Raw genomic sequence first — 25,996 nt, 5'->3', positions numbered from 1 at the left:
GATGAAGGACATGAAGGACGCTTTAGAGATGAAAACATGAATATAAAGAATAAAAAGCCTCATGGCATTTACTCACAATCAATGAAACAACAAACTGCTTCACTTCCTGTAAACGAGCTCAGGAGCTCCGCCTGTAAAGAAACTACTTTGAGGATTGTGTAACGTCAAAGAAACGGAAACATTTTGTCCCCTGCAGCTGAGACACTAAATAAAATCAGATTAATGTGAGAAGACTGGAATCAGAGGGAATAAAACTTTGTTTTATTTGTCAAAGCAGAAAAGCTAAAAATACAACCAGACTTTTAATTAGAAACAAACAGATGGAGAAGAAAGAAAGAGACACAGAAAGAGACAATAATGTCAAAAAATGATGAATAGAAAGGTGTCTCAGAGCGATAAAAACCTAAATGTAGGTTTGATCATATTTTCATTTCTTTGATAAAAAGTCAGCCAATTTTCTTTTATTATACAAAGTGACAAAATAAAATGATAAATAATTAAACACTTGATTTTGCTAAAACAAGAAATTAAAAACCAAAAATGACTCAGACGAGACATCGGAGCTTCTTCTCAAATGTTTTATTCAAACTAAACACATCAGATCGAATCTTAATGAAGGACGTCGAACCTCAACGTTAAATAACAATAAACCAGAAATCCAGATAATAATCAACATTTACACTGAGCTTGTAAACAAAGGTGAGATTTTGTGTTAAAAGTTAAATGAAAGTAGAATCATAATAAAGACAATAAAGCGTTTCTCCTCGTTAGCTCATCACGTAGCATGTTGGCTAATCACACTGATGCCACATTCTCTCCCGCGGTCCTCCCGTTTCTATGGTTACCGGAAGAAACGCAGACGCCGTGGCAGCGATGACGGGAGGTCGAGAGGTCAAGAGTCAGTTGGTTATTTTACTTTTGTTACGCGACATTAAAACAAAACACCTCCGAAATATTATCGGATCACAGCCTGGTTTTATTTTCATTTTTTAAAGGCCAGAAAGGAGAGATTTTCAAAAAGAAGATTATTTTACCAAAAGTTAAAGTGTGTGACGGAGGAGAAGCGTCTGAAACACGCCGCCAACAACGAAGCTTTGATCGAATTAATAAAGTCGCCCAGACAGACGGCCATTGTTACACGCTGATCTCCACCAACGCGCCGTGTGTGTGTGTGTGTGTGTCTCTGCGTGTGTGTGTGTGTGTGTGTGTGTCTCTGCGTGTGTGTGTGTGTGTGTGCGTGTGTCTGTGTGTGTGTGTGCGTGTTTGTGTCAGAGCGGGCACACAGGCCTCATTCTCTCCCGGTGGTGAGGAGCTTCAGGGCCTTCTGGAGGTTCTCGATGGCCGTGTCCACGTCTTCGTACTGCAGCGAGCTGCCTGCGTACTTGCAGTACTTCTGGGCTTTAGTGAAGTCCTCGGCAGTGAGGTGAACGCCGCCTGTGGGGGGAGGGGCGTATTTAAAGCACGATTAGGAATCTAGGGGGGAGGGGGGCAGCTTAAGCTAGCTGCTAGGCTACTTCCATCTCAGCATCTACCTGCACACGGCGTGTTGTAGGGCTTCTTGTACGTTCCTCATCGTGTTGTTTGCGTGTGTGTGTAGCGGTTACGTTGTGTACCCTTCGTCACAACATCTAACCTATAAAACAGCGAGTGAGAGAGAGCTACTTCCTGTGGCGCAGGTTAAACCAGAACCATCTGCTGGGCCCCATAAAGCCTGCCGGGCCTCAGGTTACAGCTCCAAACACTCTGGTTCTCTCACCTCGTCCTCGCTGCTTCCCGACATCAAGCTACTTATTCCATTCTCCACCAAGACGGAGCTTTATTTTGAAAACACATGTTGTGGTAATGGGAGGATACACACTGGAAGTGCTGGACTTCAGTAGGAAACCACTAATATGGAAAATATCAAAACAGCCCCAATCCTAAATGCCTGGTATTGATTTGAGGTCCAAACCAGAAGCTCTGGTCTTTGAGGACTATTTGTCATCACATTGTAGATAAGAAGAATCAGTCACATGATCATGTTCACATGTTTCCACCCGCTGCTCTCTGCTCGGTGGCTTTTTCCCACCTGAGCGTTTGTCCCTTATGATGCGTTCAAGGACTGTGAGAAACATGACAACCCAGGATTAAGATGCTTTCCCTCCCACCTCCGGTTCAGAGGGTTCATCTAATCCTGCAGAAATGTGAGTGAGTGATGAGTGAGTGAGTGAGTGCTCACCCTGCTGCTGGCCCTGCTGTGGAGAGGGGGGGGGCACGAGGACCACTGATCTGGGAACAGGAACTGGCTTCACTGCTTCTGTTGGTCAACAAAAGGACATTTATTGTCTCACTGAGACAAAGTGTGAAATCAAGCAGCAGGGAGGAAGGAGTTCATCCGTCTCATGTGTTCATGGAGACGTGAAGGTCTTCTGTCTCCACTGAGAGTTTATTAAACATTTACAAGGTTGCAGCTGGATTGAAACATTTAAAGACGTTCAGCAGACAGAACACTTTGTCTTTATTTATCTTACAACTACTAGAACATTTGGACTCTAAAAGAAGAGCTGAAGTCAGGTTTAAACCCACAGTCGGGGGGGGACACGTACCTGAAGGGGGGGGCAGCTCGGCCGGCGTGTTGGCCGGTGCGTGGGCCCCCGGTGGGATGTGGATGTTATTGAAGTTGCTGTTTGGGGGACCAGAAGGACCCGATCCAGGTCCAAAGCCGATCCCCGGACCCGGACTCTGGTCGTGTTCCTCGAAGGAGCCTGAAGGCGCCCCCCCCCTAAAGGACCCCCCGTGGGAGAAGCCTTCAGCTCCGTACTCGTCTGTAGGGAGAGAAGAAACAGCAGCTTAGACCCGGGTCGAGGCTCCAAAGGTCGTAAGGTCATGCTCACTGACTAATGAGAAGAAAGATGAGGTGCAGAAGGTTCGTTCTGGAGGAGTCGACTCTCCAATCAGAGCATTTAGGACGGGAACCTTCTGTCCTGACTCTCAGAGAAGGTCCGTGAAGAAAGATTGGATCAGAACCAAAGAGAAGCACGAGTTGTGACTCAGAGTGAGGAGGGGAGTGGGGGGGGCTACATTTCTAATATATATCACACACACACACACACACATATATTTAATTTATATGACTAAAGTCCTCCAGGAGAAAGTGTTATCACGCTCTGATCTCCTCCACCCTGCACCACAAACTCAATCGGTCCACTTGGGACTTTGCAGCATCTGGACTCACTTTGTTGATTGCGTCAGCCCCCCCCCCCCCCGGGGCCGGACCAGAACATGAACGCATGTTGACACGGACAACCTAAGAGCGGACGTCTCCTTCCCTGAGGAGGAGAGCCTGAACGCATCGCTCCCCATCACCGGGCCGATCGACCCATCGCTGGCATGAAGGCCGTGTGTGACATCACCATGACATCATCACCTGTGGGAGCCCTCAGCTGCATGCACACACACACTTTCATCACCCTTTAGTTATTTTCCTCCGATGGCGCACACACCTTCTCTGTCCATCCGCCCTTCTCCCTCCTTGAGGAAAAATAACCATTTAGCACTATGAGCACAACATGATGACGATGAGGTGTCCTTCAGGTACATTAACGTGCTTTAAGGACACTAAATAAAAGACAGGGATCTGGAAGAAGAAACGTCGGACATGTTTTTGGTGGATGTGAGGCTGCAGCAGAAGGTCACTGCTGTAGAGCAGAGGACCTTAGGGCTCAGCTTCCTGCCCCGTTTGACCTCTCGTAAACGGACTCAACTTCACAGGCTGCAACGGCCATTTCGTTGCATAACGGATTCTGTTGCTTTGTCTTCTGGGTCCAGGGAGCTTTTTCTCCTCAAAGGTCACGTTCTAAGCAGGAAGTCTGGTGCCAGAGGCCTAAAGGTCAGATCTGATTACAGTATTCTCAAAATAGCCCCCTGGAAAGAGGGTGAAGTTTAAGAAAGGCCCATCGTTTGGGTTTAATTAAGATAGAAGTACGTGAGGTAGAGAAATGAGCACCGTAGGTCCACCTGTCCTCCTCATCATCATCATCATACACGACCATCTGGTCACATTTCTACAAAGGACATCCAGCATGTTCCACAGGTTCTACTCCAAATGCTGGATGAGATCGGCCTGCTGACGTCCTCCCTCACTACCACAAACTTCACAAAGCACACACACGTACACACACACGTACACACACACACGTACACACACCTTCTTCCCCGTCCTCCATGCCGATGGGTCCGGCCTGAGGCGTCTCCCCGTTCTTCAGACAGTTGTGGATGTAGGTGGCCTTCCAGCGGGCGTACTTCCTGTGCTGGATGTTCTGGTAGAGAAGGTGGAGGCACAACAGTGATGATGTGAGGTCGACTTAAAGGACGCGTTGAAAAATCTTTGACCGTTTTTATCGTATCAACACTGTTATTTTCCAAAGTAAAAGTCTGTAGAATCAAAAGATTCTGCTTTTCCTCTTTGTTCAATGTTAAAAACAGTACAGTTGGATGGTGGTAAAGGAGGTGAAGGTACATGAGTTATTGGGCTGGGTGGTGGTAAAGGAGGTGAAGGTACACGAGTTATTGGGCTGGGTGGTGGTAAAGGAGGTGAAGGTACACGAGTTATTGGGCTGGGGGTTGGTAAAGGAGGTGAAGGTACACGAGTTATTGGGCTGGGTGGTGGTAAAGGAGGTGAAGGTACACGAGTTATTGGGCTGGGTGGTGGTAAAGGAGGTGAAGGTACACGAGTTATTGGGCTGGGTGGTGGTAAAGGAGGTGAAGGTACACGAGTTATTGGGCTGGGGGTTGGTAAAGGAGGTGAAGGTACACGAGTTATTGGGCTGGGGGTTGGTAAAGGAGGTGAAGGTACACGAGTTATTGGGCTGGGTGGTGGTAAAGGAGGTGAAGGTACACGAGTTATTGGGCTGGGTGGTGGTAAAGGAGGTGAAGGTACACGAGTTATTGGGCTGGATGGTGGTAAAGGAGGTGAAGGTACACGAGTTATTGGGCTGGATGGTGGTAAAGGAGGTGAAGCTTCATGAGTTATTGGGCTGGGGGTTGGTAAAGGAGGTGAAGGTACACGAGTTATTGGGCTGGGTGGTGGTAAAGGAGGTGAAGGTACACGAGTTATTGGGCTGGATGGTGGTAAAGGAGGTGAAGGTACACGAGTTATTGGGCTGGGTGGTGGTAAAGGAGGTGAAGGTACACGAGTTATTGGGCTGGGTGGTGGTAAAGGAGGTGAAGGTACACGAGTTATTGGGCTGGGTGGTGGTAAAGGAGGTGAAGGTACACGAGTTATTGGGCTGGGTGGTGGTAAAGGAGGTGAAGGTACACGAGTTATTGGGCTGGGTGGTGGTAAAGGAGGTGAAGGTACATGAGTTATTGGGCTGGGTGGTGGTAAAGGAGGTGAAGCTTCATGAGTTATTGGGCTGGGTGGTGGTAAAGGAGGTGAAGGTACATGAGTTATTGGGCTGGATGGTGGTAAAGGAGGTGAAGCTTCATGAGTTATTGGGCTGGGTGGTGGTAAAGGAGGTGAAGGTACACGAGTTATTGGGCTGGGTGGTGGTAAAGGAGGTGAAGCTTCATGAGTTATTGGGCTGGATGGTGGTAAAGGAGGTGAAGGTACATGAGTTATTGGGCTGGATGGTGGTAAAGGAGGTGAAGGTACACGAGTTATTGGGCTGGGTGGTGGTAAAGGAGGTGAAGGTACACGAGTTATTGGGCTGGATGGTGGTAAAGGAGGTGAAGGTACACGAGTTATTGGGCTGGATGGTGGTAAAGGAGGTGAAGGTACACGAGTTATTGGGCTGGGTGGTGGTAAAGGAGGTGAAGGTACATGAGTTATTGGGCTGGGTGGTGGTAAAGGAGGTGAAGGTACATGAGTTATTGGGCTGGGTGGTGGTAAAGGAGGTGAAGCTTCATGAGTTATTGGGCTGGGTGGTGGTAAAGGAGGTGAAGCTTCATGAGTTATTGGGCTGGGTGGTGGTAAAGGAGGTGAAGCTTCATGAGTTATTGGGCTGGGTGGTGGTAAAGGAGGTGAAGGTACACGAGTTATTGGGCTGGGTGGTGGTAAAGGAGGTGAAGGTACATGAGTTATTGGGCTGGATGGTGGTAAAGGAGGTGAAGCTTCATGAGTTATTGGGCTGGGTGGTGGTAAAGGAGGTGAAGGTACACGAGTTATTGGGCTGGATGGTGGTAAAGGAGGTGAAGGTACACGAGTTATTGGGCTGGATGGTGGTAAAGGAGGTGAAGGTACACGAGTTATTGGGCTGGATGGTGGTAAAGGAGGTGAAGGTACACGAGTTATTGGGCTGGGTGGTGGTAAAGGAGGTGAAGCTTCATGAGTTATTGGGCTGGGTGGTGGTAAAGGAGGTGAAGGTACACGAGTTATTGGGCTGGATGGTGGTAAAGGAGGTGAAGGTACACGAGTTATTGGGCTGGGTGGTGGTAAAGGAGGTGAAGGTACACGAGTTATTGGGCTGGGGGTTGGTAAAGGAGGTGAAGGTACACGAGTTATTGGGCTGGGTGGTGGTAAAGGAGGTGAAGGTACACGAGTTATTGGGCTGGGTGGTGGTAAAGGAGGTGAAGGTACACGAGTTATTGGGCTGGGTGGTGGTAAAGGAGGTGAAGGTACACGAGTTATTGGGCTGGATGGTGGTAAAGGAGGTGAAGGTACACGAGTTATTGGGCTGGATGGTGGTAAAGGAGGTGAAGGTACACAAGTTATTGGGCTGGATGGTGGTAAAGGAGGTGAAGGTACACGAGTTATTGGGCTGGGGGTTGGTAAAGGAGGTGAAGGTACATGAGTTATTGGGCTGGGGGTTGGTAAAGGAGGTGAAGGTACTGATAAGAACGAGAGGAGAACCTCCTGCTCCTGGCTGATAAGTGCTTTGTGTCAGAAACAATGGCTCCAGTGGTGTTTGTTCTAAGCGAGTTGTAATTTCTAATCACTGAAACAACACGCTGTGACATTTTAAAGTCTCCGTGGAAACATAAACGTCACTGTGGCAACTTTTGGGGAGAAAGCTGACTCACTGGGAAGTTATTTCATGAGAAATAAACAGGAGGTGTGCTGGGACGAGGAGGTGCAATACAAAAGTCCCACAATTCTTTTCTTTATAAAACATTTTAATGATAAAATGACCTGAGCAGGACATACAGATTATTATCAGTGTTCTGTGTTAAAGTACTGTCTCTTAAATACCTCGGGTTTCTTCAGCATTTGGGTCTAGATCCAGTTTGTACCATGAAACAATCAAAGTTTGGTAATATTTGTCTTTCTTTGATGCCGGGGTAAGTAGATCTTGACTGAGACCAGATGGACACATCCCTTTAGTTTACATGTAGCCAGTGTGGCCGTTGATTTGAGTGTGATTCTAGCACTCTGGAACCTCCAGATGTAGGGTTCCAGATGTTGGTCTATCAGCTTCCAAAGTTGGACCATCTAGTTCACGGACATCTGGCCTCAACTCAGAAGATCTACAGCCTCCTGTAAAGAGCCAGTTGTAAATACCTCAGAGTTCCCTGACCGGTGGGGGAGGAACGCAGGTGGTCTATGCTGGCTGTCTACAGACATTCAGAGATGCAGATGTGGACGCCGTGACAGCGTTCCTCGCACTGGATTTGACCCACGAAGGGTTAAGGGTTCCTTTAAGCGCTCAAACAGATGAGTCATGGTTATACCAGGAGGGTTGTACCCACGTTGGGTTCTGAATTGAGCTCCACATTGGCCTCGGCCCTTTGGGTTCTTAAAGAAACGCTTGGAATATGAACTGTGACTTGGTAGAACCCTCATGTGTGGGTCCTTGCCGGTGTAAGGGTTCTGGGTGCAACCAAGGAATATCTGTAGAACCTTGTATAGGGGCTTCTAGGTGGAACCTTTCCCAGATAGTTATGTGGGAAAGGTTTCCAGGTGGAACCAAAGGAGGGGTTCTCCCATGCAGATGAACCTAGTTAGTACCTCAGAAGACGACCAGAGATGAACGATGAAGTCAAAATGAACTGTGGATCCTCAGGATCCGGGTATCTGCTTCTCCATTTGAGAGCCTCAGAGGGAAAGTTCTCCCTGAGAACCAGGGTTCAGTAACAAAGAACCACTCACCTGATCAAAGCTCTTTACTGAAACTCAATCAGTCCGTCTGCACAGCATTCAGCTACTCTGAGGACCCATTGTCCAGTGTGTGTGTGTGTGTGTGTGTGTGTGTGTGTGTGTGTGTGTGTGTGTGAAGCCGTACATTGGTGCAGCAGCTAAGTGGGTGACTTGGACACAATGCAGAGAAAGACCTGCTGTGTGTCACACCTTCATACAGAGATGAATGGGTGAGTGAGTCGTTACCTGCTGCTGCCACATATTTGTTGAGACAAATCTTTACTGTGAGGTAAAAGAAAATAAACTGATTGATTCGGTTTCCTCAAGAAACTACGATTTAAAACAACATTTGATGAAGGTATCAAAGGTTTCTGTGGGGTGGGAATGATTCAGAGCGTTGATGTAGGAGAAGTACCCAAAGGCCACATTAAGTCCACATTACGTCTAGTTCAGCTTCTCTTTTAAAAAGGCCCAGAGATAACGAGATAAAGCCGTTTAGATGAAACTTCCCAAAGATCAGGTATCTAGAAGATAGAAAACTTACAGCTGTTTTTTGTTTTATCAAATTATGGTCAGACTTCCTGCTTCAACAGGAACATTCTCAGTAATGTGGTGCGTGATGACTATCGCCTCTTATCTTACCTCCTCTGACAATTCCCCGAACACGGACAGGACGTCCAGCAGCAGACTGGCTGAGTAGAAGGACTTGATCATGTTCCTGCAGGAGGACAAACAGACCGTTTTAAACTATTAGAAAAAGAGACTCGTTATATTACTGAGCCCGAAACTTCATTCTTGAACTTGAACTGCAATCTTAAGGTCCACCAACTGGTTTCCAAAGCAACAAGTGAACAGGAAGTGACCATATAAGGACTGAGGAGGACGTAGAGACGGTGTATACGTCTCTGGTGGAGACCACTGTGTAGCCCCGCCCTAAAGCATCCCCTGCTCTATGGTCCATTAGAGACCTGTCAATCAGCCTTTAGCCCCGCCCTGTAGCATCCCCTGCTTCATGGTCTTTTGGACTCTGAATGGACCATCCATCCATCTTCATCTGCTTATCCGGGGGGGGTCGGGGGGGAAACAGCTTTCCTTACCCGGGAGAGAAGCAGTCATTTTCTCATAGACTTCTATGGGAGCAGAGGAGTTGGTCACTAGGGAGATGTTAATTTATTTAGTTTTAAAGGGACCAAGTACAGTCTAAACATTTAGTCATGTGATCTCAGATCAGCTCATATTTAAACAACCATGCAGTGTGAAGCACAGGAAGCAGAGAACACAGGTGTTTCCTAAATATCAACATGGTACTGAATCATCACCCATAGCAGCAGGATGTGATGTCACTGATACGACACCTTAGTATAAATATTGTGTTAATATTTAAAGGGTGTCAAGCGCACAGACGTTATTAAGCTGAGGGACATGAATGGTCTCCTTTGGAGCTCCTGAGCAGCAACATTTAGCAGGAAGTTTCCCATAAACATTCCCTCAGAGCCTCAGTGTGTGTGGAAGGATTTAAGCCTGTGGAGATGTGACTAAATGTGTATCTGTGTTTTTATGTTGGTCTTCTGGTCTGGTGACACAACACAGAGTCCTGGTCCCCTGAGTCCTTGTCCCCTGAGTCCTTGTCCCCTGAGTCCTGGTCCAGTGAGTTGTGGTCCCCTGGGTCCTGGTCCCCTGAGTCCTGGTCCAGTGAGTTGTGGTCCCCTGGGTCCTGGTCCCCTGAGTCCTGGTCCAGTGAGTCCTGGTCCAGTGAGTTCTGGTCCAGTGAGTCCTGGTCCAGTGAGTCCTGGTCCAGTGAGTCCTGGTACCGTGAGTCCTGGTCCCCTGAGTTCTGGTCCAGTGAGTCCTGGTACCGTGAGTCCTGGTACCGTGAGTCCTGGTCCCCTGGGTCCTGGTCCCCTGAGTCCTGGTCCAGTGAGTCCTGGTCCAGTGAGTCCTGGTCCCCTGGGTCTACGTCTCTCCTTAATTGTTCCTCAGTAAACATGAGTTCATGGTCTCAGTCTCTAGTTTCTATAAAACGTCAGTGACCCATTCTTCATTTTACCAAATGAGGAGGAAAGAATATAAAAGGACTAAAAGGTGAATTGTTTTTATTTTCAAATAGTCAAATGAATGATATTAAGGACCTCCCTCACTGAAGCATTACATTGTTCCACATGATCAGTGAAGGAGTGAATCATTGATCAGGTGACATGAGGTCATTGTTATGTCAATACTAACATCATCGTGTGGTGTTATACATCTTTATTACATCTCATCTCATGTATAACACAAGGATGTCGGTGAGTGATCCTGGAGGACACAAGGAACAGAGGAGAGGAAATGTCCCTTACTTGTGGAAGCGTCCCTGCCGGTCCTCGTTGTCGGCGTACAGGAACATCTTTAAGGCGTAGTTTTCGATGTGGGCGTTTCCCACCACCTCCTGACTGATGGAGTCGTTCTCACCCAGCTCCTTCTTCATCTGCAACACAGGAAGAAACCATGAAGCCAAGAGGAGACCGTGTCTTCTTCTGTGAGCTCTGCAGATATGAAAGCATGAACTTCATCAATGCACCACAGCGTCTTATCAACAGATGCTGCTTAGCAGAAAAAGACGTCTTAGTCATGTTCAGGCCTTCTAACGCCCCCCCCCCCATCACGCTTCCAGCTCGGCTTCAGGTTTCTTGTAAAACCACTAGAAGCAAGCTGGTCCCCTCCAGCAGGTGGACCCTGAGCAGCCTCAATGGGCACAGTGTTCACTGTGTGTGTGTCAGAGGAATGCAGACCAAGGAAGGACACCTGGTCAGGGACTATAAAGAGTCTGGGATCAAAGGAAACTGGACCCCGTCCCTCCTTCCATTAGAACAACTGCAGCAACCTCTAAAATCGTTGCAGGAGCCAGCGAGTGAGACGTGGACTTTTACGCCGCTTAGCGAGCAATAAGAACGCTCCCAGACGCACCATGACCCAGGGGGTGCTGGAGGGCGGGCTTACTGTGATTGACAGGTCTCTACCATGGCGCTGGCCTGAAAAAGATGATGAAATTGGACAAAGCGACGGGAGGACGACTACGTCCACTTCAAAGGTTTGCACTCGATGGGTAAAAGTCACAGCACTCACTGGTCAGAATATACACACATTATATACAGTATATATATATATATATATATATATATATATATATATATACACACACACACATATTACATACAGTATGTGTGTGTATATATATATATATATATATATATATATATATATATATACACTCACCGGCCACTTTATTAGGTACACCTGTCCAACTGCTCGTTAACACTTAATTTCTAAGCAGCCAATCACATGGCGGCAACTCAGTGCATTTAGGCATGTAGATATTGTCAAGACAATCTCCTGCAGTTCAAACCGAGCATCAGTACGGGGAAGAAAGGTGATTTGAGTGACTTTGAACGTGGCATGATTGTTGGTGCCAGAAGGGCTGGTCTGAGTATTTCAGAAACTGCTAATCTACTGGGATTTTCACGCACAACCATCTCTAGGGTTTACAGAGAATGGTCCGAAAAAGAAAAAACATCCAGTGAGCGGCAGTTCTGTGGGCGGAAATGCCTTGTTGATGCCAGAGGTCAGAGGAGAATGGCCAGACTGGTTCGAGCTGATAGAAGGGCAACAGTGACTCAAATAACCACCCGTTACAACCAAGGTGGGCATAAGAGCATCTCTGAACGCACAGTACGTGGAACTTTGAGGCAGATGGGCTACAGCAGCAGAAGACCACACCGGGTGCCACTCCTTTCAGCTAAGAACAGGAAACTGAGGCTACAATTTGCACAAGCTCATCGAAATTGGACAATAGAAGATTGGAAAAACGTTGCCTGGTCTGATGAGTCTCGATTTCTGCTGCGACATTCGGATGGTAGGGTCAGAATTTGGCGTCTACAACATGAAAGCATGGATCCATCCTGCCTTGTATCAACGGTTCAGGCTGGTGGTGGTGGTGTCATGGTGTGGGGAATATTTTCTTGGCACTCTTTGGGCCCCTTGGTACCAATTGAGCATCGTTGCAACGCCACAGCCTACCTGAGTATTGTTGCTGACCATGTCCATCCCTTTATGACCACAATGTACCCAACTTCTGATGGCTACTTTCAGCAGGATAAAGCGCCATGTCATAAAGCTGGAATCATCTCAGACTGGTTTCTTGAACATGACAATGAGTTCGCTGTACTCAAATGGCCTCCACAATCACCAGATCTCAATCCAATAGAGCATCTTTGGGATGTGGTGGAACGGGAGATTCGCATCATGGATGTGCAGCCGACAAATCTGCGGCAACTGTGTGATGCCATCATGTCAATATGGACCAAACTCCCTGAGGAATGCTTCCAGCACCTTGTTGAATCTATGCCACGAAGAATTGAGGCAGTTCTGAAGGCAAAAGGGGGTCCAACCCGTTACTAGCATGGGGTACCTAATAAAGTGGCCGGTGAGTGTATATATACACACATATTACATACAGTATGTGTGTATAAATAAAAGACACGCGTCAAAGCAGCACATGTTCTGCTGCTTTGACGTCTTGAGTGTGTGACAGTAATGAAGATCCCTGGAGCTCCTGTAAAAACATGTGTGTGTGTGTGTGTGTGTGTGTGTGTGTGTGTGTGTGTGTGTGTGTGTGTGTGTCCTCGTCCACTGCTTCCCTTAATTGGCCCTTAAAGTGAGTCCAGCATCGCTGCAAGACTTTCTGCCACCTCACCCGTTCTCCCCCTTCCTCCTCCTCCTCCTCCTCCTTCACAACAACCCCCTCCCACCCTGAAGAAAGCAGAGGAGGAGAATTTCTATTAAATGTTTCTCATTACAAAAACTAAATCTTTAAAAAAGTGGGACTCTGGGGGGAGTCACAGCACCGTGAGGAGCATCAGCTCCGTCTCCCTCTCTGTAAAAGGCTCATTTGTTTGACCCCGCTGGGACCCCCCCCCTCCTCCTCCTCCTCCTCCTCCTCCTCCTCCTCTTCACAACAACTCCATGTCGTGTAATTAGTGCGTCCTGTTGACGAGGCAGGCGAGAAGCTGTGGGACACGTTAGGACATGGTATTCAGTCCAGAGAAAGAGAGGGACGACTAAAGTGAAAACCCTTGTTTTTGAGAAGGACAACATGCAGAAGGTCGCTGTGACTGCACATCGTCTCTGGTACACCTGTCAATCAGCGTGTAGCCCCGCCCTAATGGGGGTGGACGTTGCGAGTGGACAATTGTAAATGGGAAAAATGAGTCATCTATGGGGGGACCTACCGTCTCCAGCTGGTCCATGAGCTTCACTAAGAACTTCCTGCACTCGGGTGTCTTACTGTCCAGCTTCATGCCGGTCTGCATGGCGTAGAGCCGACCTGCAGGGAGGGGGGGGGGGGGGGGGGGTAAAATCAAACAGATGTGACAGAGAGCCACCAACGCATTGGGACAGTGCATCCTTCTCTGGCTGAATCACCTTTTTGTGAATGAATGAAAACCATTTTAGAAATAGTTATTTACTATTCAATAAGTGCAAGTTGATGAACTGAATGTATAATATTCATAGGACCATCACTAGAGAGAATGCAGCTATAACACATTAAGCTCCCACTTCCCCTTAGAGTCTCCTGGTTCTCTGCAGCCTGCAGCGCTGTTCTTCTAAAGGAGGAATCAGCTGCTGATGAACACAGAGGTGAGCAGACGGCTCCCTGAAGAACTTTCTCCTCAATTTCAAGATGTCACATCCCATAAATTCACCCTCCAGTCAACACGGGACAGAAACCACACAAACAACAACAACAACATACTAGAGGGACTGAAGAGGACTTGTTGTGATTCACACACCGTAGAGTGCACACACACACACACACACACACACACACACACACACACACACACACACACACACACACACACACACACACACACACACACACACACACACACACACACACACACACACACACACACACACAGTGCTGCTGACCTCCAGTGGTGGACTGGATCACTGATCACTGATGTCACTTTCTGTTTAGCTGGTGCACTATTTTTCATTTTATCTTTACTTCTTAACTTACTAACCCATAGCATATATTTTATTATATACGTTACACACCAGGGGGCACATGGTAAAGAGGACTTCCTGTGCACCTCACAGAGTTCCCTGCAGGTTGGAGGACTTGATGGAGAGATCATCAGTCACATCCACCACCAGTGACAGAAGCTGTCTCTCCACTTATGTCCTTATGGAGGGGGGGGGGACACTAGAACAACCTTATTTCATCCACTAAGTTCTCTGTGTGAGGGCACAGACATCCCAGGAGCTGCTCTGAAGGACTAAGACCAGATGTTACAGCTCGTTAACACTGACACAGAGTTCTGATCATACAGCAGGTCACATGGGAAAGTGGCGGCTCAATAACAATAAGAACGCTGCTCATCAGGCGTATGCTGCTACTACCATTGAATGCTTTGTTTCCGTGTGATTCAGTGGATTTGTGTTGCTGGGCAACGGCTTCGGTCCATTCCTACTTCCTGTCATTTGTGTCACTGCAGCTATAAATAAACTTACTGATTATTCACACACACACGAGTGTGTATAAACATACGTGTGTACATGTACACAGGCATCCTGTATCTACATGAATATATTATATATTCTTCTCACATTTCTACCATCCCACTCCGAGCCCGACAGTCACGTGACTACGGTGTACCAACGTCCTACTGGGATCTTTACAGGTGTGACTCAGCAGGAGAAGAACCAGCTCAACCAGAAGTTAGCTTCAAGCACCAGTCTGATACTGGTGCCTTGTACTGGCTGGGACTGGTACAGACACACTATGAACAGATCCTCCACTGACTGTTTATAAGGCTTCAACTCAATGTGTGGATTGCTCAGTAAAATGACCATTAGCAAAACAAATGGAGTAAAAGTGCAACAGTCCCTTTGAGATGTAGTACAATAAAAAGTACAATACGAGGAAGACAATTAAGTGGTAATGGAACCACCACTTTGTACTCAAGCGAAGTACTTCGAATAAATTAAGTGACGTCAGGCAGATTTCAGCAACTCAATGAAAGTGACGACAAAGACGGAAAGTCCCAAATGACGTCCTTTCATGACGCCACACGACCATCGAACTTTGACCTGTCAAAGCTAAAAGTACCAGACGTGTGCTTAGATGACGTTAAGAGTCTCATAATAACATTGTGGATAAACGTCACTGTTTAAAGAGAAGCTAGCGGCTAAGCTAGCACAGCCTCAGCTGTCGGCTGAGGTAAACAAAGCTACGATGCTAACAGCGCAGGAGCTAACGCTAGCCGGCACGCAGTACAAATAACTCACAGTAGTAAGCCACGACCGGGTCCCGTTTCTCGTGTTCCTGGGCGGTCCGCAGGTAGTGCTGGATGGCTCTGAGCTGAACCGGTAACGCCATGTCTTCTCCGGGAGAGTCCACAACACATCCGCGTCCACAAGAGTTGTTGTTAGCTTGTGTTCACTTCCGCGTGTGTTAACCAATAGGAGCGGCAGCCGGCGCGGGACAGGTGACGTCATCGGCTGCCCCTTTTAACCCGTAGAAAAATGTTTCAGGGATTATTTTTTGTTAATATCGATATTGATTATTCTCTAGACTTGTCGAGCCATTTTCCTTCAGTTTTTCATCTTGAGTTTTATAAGCTGAAAACTATTCGTCATCTGCACAACAATTACAGAAAAGCATCTGTTGGCCTCACTGCTCACAACAGGTATTGAAGAAAGGTAATTATGCAGAATCTTAGTCCTAACTAAGAAACAATATCTGAAATATAATGTCTGCGGTAGACTGGAGAAACTGAATGTAAACAGGAATGCTGTTCAAGAAACATCTGGATCTGACACCAACATGAAACACAATAGAAACAAAAGAGCTGTACAGACATGTTGTTTTATTATGTTTCTAACTTGTCTTGTGCGGCTTTATATATTGTTCTATTCTAAGAAGAAAAAGATTACATGAACAGAAACTAGTCTCTTAAAGATCCTGTGCGTCGGTTTCTTTAGGCAATCAAAGAGTGTTCAGACAAATGCTGTAAACATAATAAAGAATCCATAATCCATGCGTCTCCATGCAGTCCAGTGGGACCAGAGGCAGCCGACTGATGACGAGGGTTCGGCCTTCGTGCCCGTGCTGCTAACTTAAAGGTCAACCTGTCCTCAGGAGCACAGGGTCTTCGTCTCCGTAATGGACCACATTTTATTTTATTTTTTTACAAGGGAAGAATCTGAACATTTGAGTATTAAGAAAGAATTTCCAGTGTCCACAGACATTCGTATCCATGGAAACAAATGAGGTTTAGTACATGTAATATTTCAAGCAAAAATGAAACAAAGACATTGTTGTACATTTTTAATCAATCATTTCAAGACTAAACAAAGTAGAACAACCGGTGACAGCAGCATTAACAATTAATAAAGTAACGAGGCCCAAGGAAATAAATAAGAAAATCAAAGAAACAGTAGTGTAGCCTCCTAAATTATATTTGATGCATTTTTATAAATGACGCTGATATCAATGGTCATTGTAGGAGCCATTTTTGAAGCAAAGTTAATTGGGTGACGCCTGCTGGTCGAAGTTGCACACCTGTGGCAATTAGTGGACAGGAAGACAAACGATCCTGGAAGTTGTCTTTTTTGCTTCGGTGTTGAGTGGTGGGAAGACGTGGACGCCAGCAGGCATATGGTTTTTCAATTGTTGTTGTTAGTTTTTGCTTGTTAATTTGTTGGTTTATTTATAAGTTTAGTGACAGTTTATTTTTGTTATTATACGTGAAAGAAACACTGGAATAAATGAACAAGCCTATTGAAACCCCTGAGGCGTCCGAAGTGACCTTATTGGAAGGCACTACATAAGTTGAAAAACCATATGCCTGCTGGCTAAACACGGCAGCTCACGTTCAAAGTCATTATATGAGCGCGGCGGCTCGCTTCAATTCAGCGTTTTACTCACAAACGTCCAAGGAAATAATGGTTGAATCCTCACGTATTTCCAGCGGGAACGTATATAATCCACAAACTTTAAGGAATGCAGCTCCCAATCTTCCAAGTATCCTCAGGGTATGGCTGTAAATCCAACTTTCCAAACTCAGGTGACTTCCGTATATTCCAATGTAGCAGGTTTCATTTTCCAGTTGCAGAAGGTTTTTCAACTTATGACTCATCGTGTCTAAACTTCCATTTAGGCTACGAGATAGATGGCGAGCAAATGTGTGTAGCATGCAAGATAACCAGAACAGAGCAACGTTCAAGGACTTGGTAGGCTTCATTGAAAGACAGTCCAGAGCAATGCTTGATCCAATTTTCGGCGACATACACAACTCGACAGAGAGTAAAGTAACATCAAGACCTAAACCACAAAACCCATTCACCAAACTTGGTGGGAGGACCAGCTTTGCCACTACAGTTGCTCAAGCACCTGAACTAAAAAGGAACGAGTCACAATGTGGACCCAAACTGAATACAAGTAAGCGTGCACTTGAAAGGCTTTGCTTATTTTGTAAAAGAGATCACACATTTGAAAATTGTGAAAAGTTTAAGTCTAAATCAAACAGCGAGAAAATAGAATTCCTGAAATTAAACGGGATCTGTTTTGGATGTTTAACCATGGGGCACGTTAGCAAAACCTGCAAAAACAGAATGAAATGCGAAACATGTTCTCTGTCTCATCCAACCATCCTCCACATTCACACTGGCAGGGAAAAGGATGGAATTAGAAATGAAGGTGTGATAACTGGAAACAAACCACTGAGTAGTGCTATGGTTTCGTTAGAAGACGATGACCTAATGGGGGTCAGTCAATCAAAACAATGCACACTTGCAATCGTGCCAGTGAAAGTAAAGGTAGCAAATTCAGATAAAGTCATAAATACCCATGCATTTTTAGACCCTGGTAGCTCAGCTACATTTTGTACAGACTCATTGAAAAGAAAGTTAAACATCACTGGTAAAAACACCACAATTCTCTTGTGCACAATGGGGCAGGAGAAAAATGTCCACAGCAGTGTAGTCTCTGGTCTTGAAGTCAGCAGTATGGAAGGCCTACTGTATCACAAACTCCCAGAAGTCTATACTCAAACAAAATTACCAGTTTCAAAACAACACATACCAATACAAGAATCAATAGACAAATGGAAATACTTACATGAGGTGAAGGTTCCACAATTGGATGCTGACATTGAGTTGTTAATAGGCACAAATGCTGCAAAGCTTATGGAGCCTTGGAAAGTAATAAACAGTAGAGGTAATGGGCCATATGCTGTTAAAACTTCTTTAGGATGGGTCGTCAATGGGCTCATGCAAGAAACAACATGTCAAACGCAAGGAAGTCACTCATGTACTGTAGTTAATCGCATATCGGTAGCAGATTTGAACGACTTGTTGATTAAACAGTATCATCAAGATTTTCCTGAACTGGCAGCTGAGGAGAAATCAGAGATGTCAGTCGAAGACAAACAGTTCATGTCTATGATGGAAAGTTCAAAAGAACTAAGAAATGGTCATTATTACTTACCGTTACCCTTTAAAGAAAATGATGTAATGATGCCAAACAACTACCAACAGGCACAGCAACGTATCATGTCTCTGAAAAGAAAATTTGAAAAGAACGAACAATTTCACAGAGAATACACTGCATTTCTAAAAGGAATGCTTGAGAAGGGCCACGCAGAAGTCGTGCCATCTGATGAACTGGAAACACAAAGTGGAAAGGTGTGGTATATTCCACATCATGGAGTGCACCATCCGAAGAAGGGCTCCCTGAGAGTTGTATTCGATTGCTCCGCATCCTTCCAGGGGGTATCCTTGAATAGCAAATTGATGCAAGGTCCAAATCTCACCAGTAACTTGGTAGGCGTCTTGTTGCGCTTTCGCCAGGAGCCAATCGCTCTTATGGCAGACGTGGAAAGCATGTTCCACCAGGTGAGAATTATGGAGAAGCACGTGGACTTTTTGCGCTTTTTATGGTGGCCAAATGGTGATACAGGTCAACCACTCAAAGAACACAGAATGACAGTGCACTTATTCGGGGCAACGTCTTCACCAAGTTGTGCAAGTTTCGCCCTCAGACAAACTGCCGAAGATTTCAAAGATCTCTTTTTGCCCGAAACAGTGGAAACAATTAAGCAACATTTCTACGTAGATGATTGCTTGAAAGCTGTGGCTACTGAAGCCGATGCTGCGAAGTTGTGCAAAGAGCTTGAAAGAGCTTGCTCAATGGGAGGCTTTCATTTGCACAAATGGATAAGTAACAGCAGAACAGTCCTAACGTCCATCCCACAAGCAGCCAGATCAAAAGAAGTCAAAGACCTTAACTTGGAATCCAGTGATCTTCCTACAGAAAGGACTCTTGGTATACAATGGCACATAGAAAGTGACAACTCACCTTCGCAGTGAGCCCGAAACAACAGCCATGTACTCGAAGGGGAATACTGTCCATCGTATCCTCAGTATACGACCCTCTCGGCTTCATCTCTCCATTCGTCCTTACTGCTAAGAACATTCTGCAGGATCTCTGCAAACTGAATTACGCCTGGGACAAAACTGTACCAAGCCACTACATACAGCCGTGGCATGAATGGATGGCAGGCCTAAGTTGCATTGGAGAGCTCCGTGTCAACAGATGTTTCAAGCCAAAAGGCTTTGATCCGATAACATCTGCACAACTACATCACTTTAGTGATGCGTCTGAAAGTGGTTACGGCTGTGTCACGTATCTCCGTCTCACAAATTCAGAGCATGAAGTGCACACCTCCTTTATAATGGGGAAATCACGCGTTGCGCCACTAAAACAAACTACAATGCCAAGAATGGAACTTACTGCAGCAGCACTAGCAGTACAAATGGATAAACTGATCAAAGCAGAGTTACAACTTGCTCTTGAGAACTCCATGTTTTGGACGGATAGTACATCAACACTGAAGTACATTCAGAATGAGAACAAAAGATTTAAAACATTCGTGGCTAATAGAGTGAACACAATCAGGGAAATGAGCAAAGTAAAACAATGGAGATACATAAACACTAAACAAAATCCTGCAGATTGTGCATCCCGTGGTCTCAAAGCCAGTGCTCTTCTGAATTCAAAGGTGTGGCTGAATGGTCCAGAATTTCTCAAACGTCAGGAATCTGAATGGACAAATTCTGACATTGCCATACAAACACATGAAGATGATGATGATGACGCGGAAGTGAAGAAAGATGTTCTCACCATGAACTTGATTGTAAAAGAAGAAAAAAATCCTACTCACACATTCATACATTATCACTCAAAGTGGAACAACCTAACCAGAGCAGTAGCATGGCTACTTAAGTTAAAAGACGTTCTCTTGCAATTAAGTCTGAAAAGAAAGGAAATACTTACCAACATGAGTATTAAGACCTTAGATGCAGAGAAACAACGTCTGATGGAAAGTAAAATGCAAACAGTCAAAAAACGCATGAATGTGCAGCAGATTACTTTAGAAGACGTCAAAAGGGCAGAAAAGGCAATCGTACACTTTACACAAATGGAGGCATTTCCAGGAGAAATCAAAACCTTGCAAAGGGAAAACGCTCATGTCGGTCATCAGAGCCACAGACTTCTTTGGTCCAATCATAGTGAAAAGAGGACGCAGTGAAGTGAAAAGATATGGTGTCATTTTTACGTGTTTCACAACTCGAGCAATACATTTGGAAATAGCCAATTCACTTGACACAGATTCATGTATCAACGCAATCCGCAGATTTATAAGCAGACGAGGGCAAGTACGCCAAATAAGATCTGACAATGGAACTAACCTGACTTCAGCTGATCGTGAACTAAAAAATGCCATAAAGGAATGGAACCAAAGCAACAAACTTCAAGTTGCTCTGCAACAAAATGGCATAGAATGGATTTGTAATCCACCTGCCGCTTCACACTTTGGAGGAGTATGGGAGAGGTTAATAAAACAGGTCAAACTAATACTTCTATCACTAACAAAGGATCAAATAGTAGACGACGAATCCCTTCACACTTTCATCTGTGAGGTAGAAGCCATAATGAATAGTCGCCCACTTACCTCAAACTCAGATAGTCCAAATGACCTCGAACCTTTAACACCCAACCACCTCTTACTTCTCAAAGGACAACCCACATTACCCCCTGGCTTATTTCAGAAAGCAGATGTGTATAGTAGACGCAGATGGAAGCAAGTACAGTACTTAGCTGATATGTTTTGGAAAAGATGGGTTAGAGAGTATATTCCAAACCTACAAGAAAGACAAAAATGGTTTAAAGAGAAAAGAAACTATGCAAATGGCGACATCGTGTTAATTGCAGATCCTACTGCCCCTAGGGGATCTTGGATGTTGGGGAGAGTTATTGACACAAAGAAAGATTCAAAGGGGATCGTTCGTAGCTTGACTTTAAAAACAAAGACTAGCGTTATAGACAGACCGATAACAAAGGTTTGCTTATTGTTGGAAAATCACATGTGGGTATGAATGTCCAATGTATGTGTAATGTTTACTCCACCTTGTAGGAATTGACATGTATACTGATCTTTACACACGCACAATGGACTATGGACAATTCAAGCAAGGAATCTCTTGCAACCTGCACACATGCGTACATAAATATACCAATGCACACTAACATGGACCTTTGAACGCACAACGCCTTTGTGGCATAATGGACTATTTGCGTTATACACTGAAGAAGGACTCTGAAAAAAGAGCATTGATTGCATTACTATTTCATTGATGGACTTTAATTTGAATTGAAAAGAATATGGTCACAAATGAACTGGAAAAAAAAAAACTTGACGTGTTTCAAATGAAACCAACGTATTCATGTTTGTATGAGTGACCAATCGTGATCATTGATGATTCGACAGATTTATATCTTTACTGTGTACTGTATATTGTGAAATGGCTCCATATTTTGTTTTGTTTCTTTGTTATTGTACCTATTTAGCCGGTAGCAATAAGAGGGCCGGTGTGTAGGAGCCATTTTTGAAGCAAAGTTAATTGGGTGACGCCTGCTGGTCGAAGTTGCACACCTGTGGCAATTAGTGGACAGGAAGACAAACGATCCTGGAAGTTGTCTTTTTTGCTTCGGTGTTGAGTGGTGGGAAGACGTGGACGCCAGCAGGCATATGGTTTTTCAATTGTTGTTGTTAGTTTTTGCTTGTTAATTTGTTGGTTTATTTATAAGTTTAGTGACAGTTTATTTTTGTTATTATACGTGAAAGAAACACTGGAATAAATGAACAAGCCTATTGAAACCCCTGAGGCGTCCGAAGTGACCTTATTGGAAGGCACTACACATCAAGATATTTAAACAACATTTTGTAAATAGTTCTCAATATTTCCCCGAAAACAAGCTTACACGGTTCATAAACTTTATTTAACCCTTTAAAAGTTGCTGAGAAAGACTTCCAGTGAGTTACATTTCCCCCAGAGACGCGCGCAGTGCAGATGTTGACTTCCACGTGTTCAGGTCTCAGGGACAGGACTTTTACAGGCAGAATGTAAACAGCTTCCTGGAGTAACAGCATGGCAGAGCGATGACCAACAGAACCACAGGAGCCCCTCCAGCTTCCACTTCCCCCCAAAGGCCCCATGGAAAGTCCATTAAAGGGTTGAGGAGGGTTGGAAGTGAGGCTTTGATCCACTTTTGTCTGGTAATGCAACGTTGGACCTGAGATGATAAACAGATTGCTGAAACTTCATAACAAAAGTTGGATGGATGTCTGATTGAAAAAAAAAGACCAAACATGAGAGGTAATCTTTTACAAAATAAACCGAAGACAAAGTACAGAAAGTATAATGAGTGATGCTGAAAGCTGGTGGAGATGAAGAGAGAAGGGTGAGGATCAAACAGAAGCTCCGTCACTTTAAATGTTTCTGGACTAATTGATCAATAGTTATTACATCAGAGCCTTGGTCTCTGATGATGGAGACATCTCACCTGGGAGGCACCTGAAAACCAGCCGGACTTAGTGTTGCTCTGCGTTATTGAAGGCCACAAGCTGAATGATGGTTAACTTAAGAGCTCCTCAAACAGCCACGTTTAGCTTCAGATGCAGCGTCGTGCTAAAGGAGATCGTCTGGTTGTCAAGTCTCGTCTTGCAAGTGAGCAGATTGTTGGTCACTGCCTATAGAAAACAAAGGAACGTTCCCACACCTTCTGCACAGCCTTTTGATGAGTTTATCTACAAAAGTAGTCTTTTGTCAATAAAAGAGGCGAAGGAAGAGGTTCTTCTGAGGGGATCCAAATGGGAACGCTGGTCCTCAATTTAAGGATGTACTGGAGTTTGTGTGTTCCATATTGTCCTGGTCTTGAGAGGGTCTGAAGCCCTAGAAGTCTCGGCCCGGTCTTGACACCCTCTGGTCCAGGAGGTCTGGACTGCTGTGACTCGTTTAATGGGGTTCTGCTCTAAGCCGTAACACCCGGAAGTCTTCACCTGTATTTCAGCCATCGTCTGGAAATGAAAAACCAGAAGTCTGTCTGTGTCGTCCCCCGACTGTCCTCCAGCCGCCACGTCCAAAGGAGAGCGTGGACACGGCCAGTACAGAACCACTGATGTGTGAGACAGGACAAGGGATGACCCCTCCACACTAAACACAGAGAGGACATTTCAGACCTGCACGCTGTCGGCCTCCTGATGGACCACAGCTTCCTGTTTTGAGTCCAGCAGCAACCAACCGAGAGGCGGATTACAAACCTGTCGACACAGTGTCTCACATCGTACGTGTGTTTTCCCCTCTGGTGACGGGACACGTCTCCGGGGGACCGTGTCACTGGTTGTTGAGGTAACCGAGACGTCGGCACAATATCTCAAATATCTCGGCGACGCAGAGGAGGATGGTGATCACGGTGAAGGTGTACATGGCGCTGAGGAAGATGGTTTTCTCAAAGTGTTCTGGCACCATGCACCTGGTCACGTTAAAGGTCTTCTCCAGAGAACTGGCGTCACACATGTACACCGGGTGGACCTGGGGGACGAAAACAGAGAATCTCGTCTTACATTCCACTCCTCATGTCTCTCGGATTGATTCAGCACTGGCAAATACAGCTGAATAATATCATCAGCATTATTATGGATTTACACTCTAGATGCTCTAAGCTTTATGAAGCATTTGTGTATTAAACGTATTATTTACTAAATGAATAGAATGACCAAGTACTAGCTTTAGCTAGCATGTACATCTGCATTCCTTCATTTAGTAACACAAGAGAAGAATGATGTCGCCGTGTTTAAAGAGCAGGCAGAAGGGTGTGGAATTGGGTCTTATTCCTCCACACTGAGGTCTCATCGACACCAGGCAAGGTGGATGCGTGGAGGACTCGATCCACCTCTGTGGTCCTTCTTCTTGGCGTTCACTGCCTGCAGTCACAGTGTCCAGCCCACTTGAAGGGATCTTCAGTCGGCCATCTTTTGTTTGGTGCAACAGTAGAAAGATTAACCGGGGAGCCGAGGGAACGATCCTAACATTTGGAGAGGAACTAAGACGATTCGGACACTGCGGATTCTCCAAAGTGTGGCTTTCCTGTCAAAGTTCCATGTCCTTCAGGCCCCTTTCTTTACGGAGGTTGCAGGTAGGAAGAGGAAACTTGGGTATGCTGTAGGGCTTATTGCATAACCCTCTACTGGGTTCATCATGTTATAAATGTACAGACCTGGAAGCCAAAGAGGTGACTTTGCAGCCAGAAGGCGATGACTTCCAGAATGATGCGTAGAAGAACAGAAATGATGTAGTACACGGTGTAGAGGGGTCGTTCCAGGATCTCCTCCTGGTCGATGTTCTTACAGGCTGCGTAGAGGTGAAAGACGGCGCCCGGGACCAGCACCGTCACCAGCTGTAACGCCCAGAAAACCTGCCGCCAGGTGAGTGACAAGAGCCAAAGGTAAGAGACCCGAAACGTATGATGGAAGACAGCAAGAAAGAAGCAAACATCTGCTGAACGGGGACTGAAACGGGGACAGGTTTTGGGACTCGAGGGATTAAAGGAAGGAAAAAGGTTGAGCAACAATAATTAAAGTAGTAATGGTACATTCGTTTTTCATCGCACGTCACATTGTTGCCAGCCAGATAACGCAGGTAAATAATATAATAATATACACATATCATAATATCTGAAATGTTTCTCCTCTCACAAATTGCATTTCCCACCATTGTGTAGGAGCTGTGGTGCAGTTTTCAGGTCAGAATAGGATTTCAGGGACTGAACAGATTGTCCCAGGAGCTGAGGGGTCGTTGGGGGGGTCCTACCTGGGGGGTTATGGGTCTGAACTGGTTGTAGCAGTACAGGTTGAGCTCTCGCCGATCGGGGTCGCAGCTGAAGTGCAGCGCCTCGTTTCCGTAGACAGCGAAGCCGAGGACGCCGAGGAAGAACATCCGCACCGAGCCGAAGAACAAGGTGTGGAACTGTCCGATGACCGTGGGGGGCCTGAGCTGGAACACACACACACACACACACACACACAGGTGAATGCTCAGAGACGCAATGAGACAAGACACAGAGACAGTTGACGTGTCGGCCACAGACTCACATACATGATGTTTGTCACAAAGACTCACACACACACAGAAAAAGAGCTTCTGTCAGCCAGCCAAAAGCAGCTGGGACAGAGGTTCCACTGAGGCCCGAATCCCCCCCCCCCCCCCAATTCCCCCCCCCCCACCTGCTCCCCTCCAATACCGACAACCATGTTCATCACAAACACAACCAAGTGCCCCACTCACAGAGCGAAGGGCCCAGAGAACAGTGCAAAAAGTCATAGTGATGTTATCGATCCACATGTCCCCCCCCCCCCAGAGGCCCCTCTGTGAGGGGACATCCTGAGCCCCACACCGGGGGTCCGGAGCTCGGGGATCTACTCACGCAGCCCTCGTAGAAGTTTCGGATGTAGTTCAGAGACATGGTTGTCCTGCTGACGTCCCCTGTTTAAGTCCGGG

General features: G+C 45.9%; 2 protein-coding genes across 3 annotated transcripts; both read right to left on the bottom strand.

Moving 5' to 3' along the window:
- Window positions 1–563: 563 nt before the first annotated feature.
- On the bottom strand, window positions 564–15,550 carry vta1 (vesicle (multivesicular body) trafficking 1). Of its 2 annotated transcripts, none has more exons than XM_037449821.2 (8): window positions 15,383–15,550; window positions 13,318–13,412; window positions 10,390–10,517; window positions 8,696–8,771; window positions 4,187–4,298; window positions 2,586–2,804; window positions 2,219–2,296; window positions 564–1,434 (listed from the first exon to the last, which is right to left on the bottom strand). In XM_037449821.2, the coding sequence occupies exons 1-8, from the start codon at window positions 15,471–15,473 to the stop codon at window positions 1,289–1,291; spliced, it is 945 nt and encodes a 314-aa protein (XP_037305718.1). In that variant the 5' UTR covers window positions 15,474–15,550; the 3' UTR covers window positions 564–1,288. The 2 variants fall into 2 exon arrangements, with proteins under 2 accessions (XP_037305718.1, XP_037305719.1); XM_037449822.2 differs by having other exon boundaries at window positions 2,219–2,293.
- Window positions 15,551–23,833: 8,283 nt separating this feature from the next.
- Window positions 23,834–25,961, bottom strand: gje1a (gap junction protein epsilon 1a). The gene is made up of 4 exons (XM_037449689.2): window positions 25,923–25,961; window positions 25,310–25,492; window positions 24,717–24,914; window positions 23,834–24,031 (listed from the first exon to the last, which is right to left on the bottom strand). The coding sequence occupies exons 1-4, from the start codon at window positions 25,959–25,961 to the stop codon at window positions 23,834–23,836; spliced, it is 618 nt and encodes a 205-aa protein (XP_037305586.1).
- Window positions 25,962–25,996: the final 35 nt, after the last annotated feature.

This window comes from Pungitius pungitius, chromosome 20 (assembly GCF_949316345.1).
Source record: "Pungitius pungitius chromosome 20, fPunPun2.1, whole genome shotgun sequence".
Lineage (NCBI taxonomy): Eukaryota > Metazoa > Chordata > Actinopteri > Perciformes > Gasterosteidae > Pungitius > Pungitius pungitius.
Note: the sequence above shows the minus strand (reverse complement) of the source record. Positions and strands in the feature narration are given on the sequence as shown.